The sequence below is a fragment of the Protobothrops mucrosquamatus genome, unplaced genomic scaffold, assembly GCF_001527695.2.
Source record: "Protobothrops mucrosquamatus isolate PMUCROS unplaced genomic scaffold, P.Mucros_1.0 scaffold32594, whole genome shotgun sequence".
Classification (NCBI taxonomy): domain Eukaryota; kingdom Metazoa; phylum Chordata; class Lepidosauria; order Squamata; family Viperidae; genus Protobothrops; species Protobothrops mucrosquamatus.
The window spans coordinates 1-1,535 of NW_015418332.1; the positions used below are offsets into that span (position 1 = coordinate 1).

Below are 1,535 nucleotides of genomic sequence, written 5' to 3' on the forward strand. Positions count from 1 at the left end.
CTTCGAGACCGCCTTCTGCCACAGATTACCTCCCATCGGCCAGTACGCTCCCACAGGGTGGGTCTCCTCAGGGTACCGTCGGCCAGACAGTGCCGGCTGGCGACCCCAAGGGGGAGGGCCTTCTCTGTGGGAGCTCCCACCCTCTGGAATGAGCTGCCCCCAGAGATCAGGGTGATCCCTGATCTCCCTTCCTTCCGCCGCGCCCTCAAGACATGGCTGTTCCAACAAGCGGGACTGGCCTAGGGGAAATTTTAAGAGGGGTTTTTAGAGGGGTTTTTAATCATATTTTAATTAGACCATTTAAATATTTCATTTTAATTAATTTTAATTTTGTGATTGTTATTGGTGTTTTTAATTGATTGTCAGCCGCCCTGAGTCCGCAAGGAGAAGGGCGGGATATAAATTCGAATAATAAATAAAATAAATAAATAAATAAAATAAATAAGGTGAATTGGGCTGAGAGAGAGAGTGACTGGCCCAAAGTCACCCGCCTGGCTTTGATGCCTAAGTCAGTCTCCTGATGATTGGGTTAAAATCACCCAGCCAACTTTCATGCCTAAACCAGGACTAGAACTCACAATCTCCTGGTTTCTAGCTTGGCGCCTTAATCATTGAACCAAACTGGCTCTCAGATGTTTCATTACCCACTTTGGTAGCATCATCATTGCAGATTTCCAAAATATTCTTTCCAATCATTTATTGGCCTTAGCTTAGTGGATACATTAGTACCTTATGGGAAATGGCTCAGATTGCAAATACGACTTCTGAATTCAGCAATTGCTCTTATTCCTTTTTCAGATTGATGACCCTGGAAATAATCAGGCAGAAATGATGCCGGAAGCTGAGATTGCAGAGTCGGTGGAACATCTGGGTAAAAACCAGGCCCTCATGGCAGATTATGTAGACTCTGGCTATGAGAGGGGGCACCTAAACCCCAGCTCTCTTCATAAGGACGACCACCACGTTGCCACCCACACGCTGACCAACGCAGTGCCGCTCTCCCCTCCTTTCCAGGAGCTTTGGCACTGGGAAGTAGAGCAGCTTGTCAGCCACGGTTTGGCTCCTCACTGTCAAAATGGGAAAGATCTCCATCTCCTCTCCGGAGCAATGCCTTCATCTCTCAAAGTAAAGGACAAAATCGCGGTCCCCAAATTTGTCTGGCTGGCAGCTTGCTGTGACAATGGTGCCGAGTCCTGGTCGGTGGGATTTATTAAAGAAGCCGATGTTGAGAGTCGTCTGGAAGACCTAACGGTAGAAGCTCTTCAGAAGAAGCTTCCTGCAGGAGCCGAGCTCTTTAAGAACCACTGTGGCCACGATCGACAGGATCCTAAGAAGGTGGAGAATGTGTTGCACTCGGTGAAGAAAGTCCAGGCGAAGAAACCAACCTGTGTGAAAAAGCCCACTCAAAATAAGCACACCCAGACCGCCAAGGAGCAAAGTGGCTTTCTGAAGAACTTTTTTCATTTTGTCATTAACCCTATCATGAAAGTGCTTCAGTTTGTTTGCTATCTGGTTTGCCAACTTGTGAAATGTGT

General features: G+C 47.2%; 1 protein-coding gene across 1 annotated transcript; it reads left to right on the top strand.

Moving 5' to 3' along the window:
* Positions 1–798: 798 nt before the first annotated feature.
* Positions 799–1,530, top strand: LOC107302180 (endonuclease domain-containing 1 protein-like; the record flags this gene model as incomplete). Its single annotated transcript, XM_015831295.1, has 1 exon — positions 799–1,530. A coding segment is annotated over one exon (732 nt), but the record flags the coding sequence as incomplete, so codon positions are not given.
* Positions 1,531–1,535: the final 5 nt, after the last annotated feature.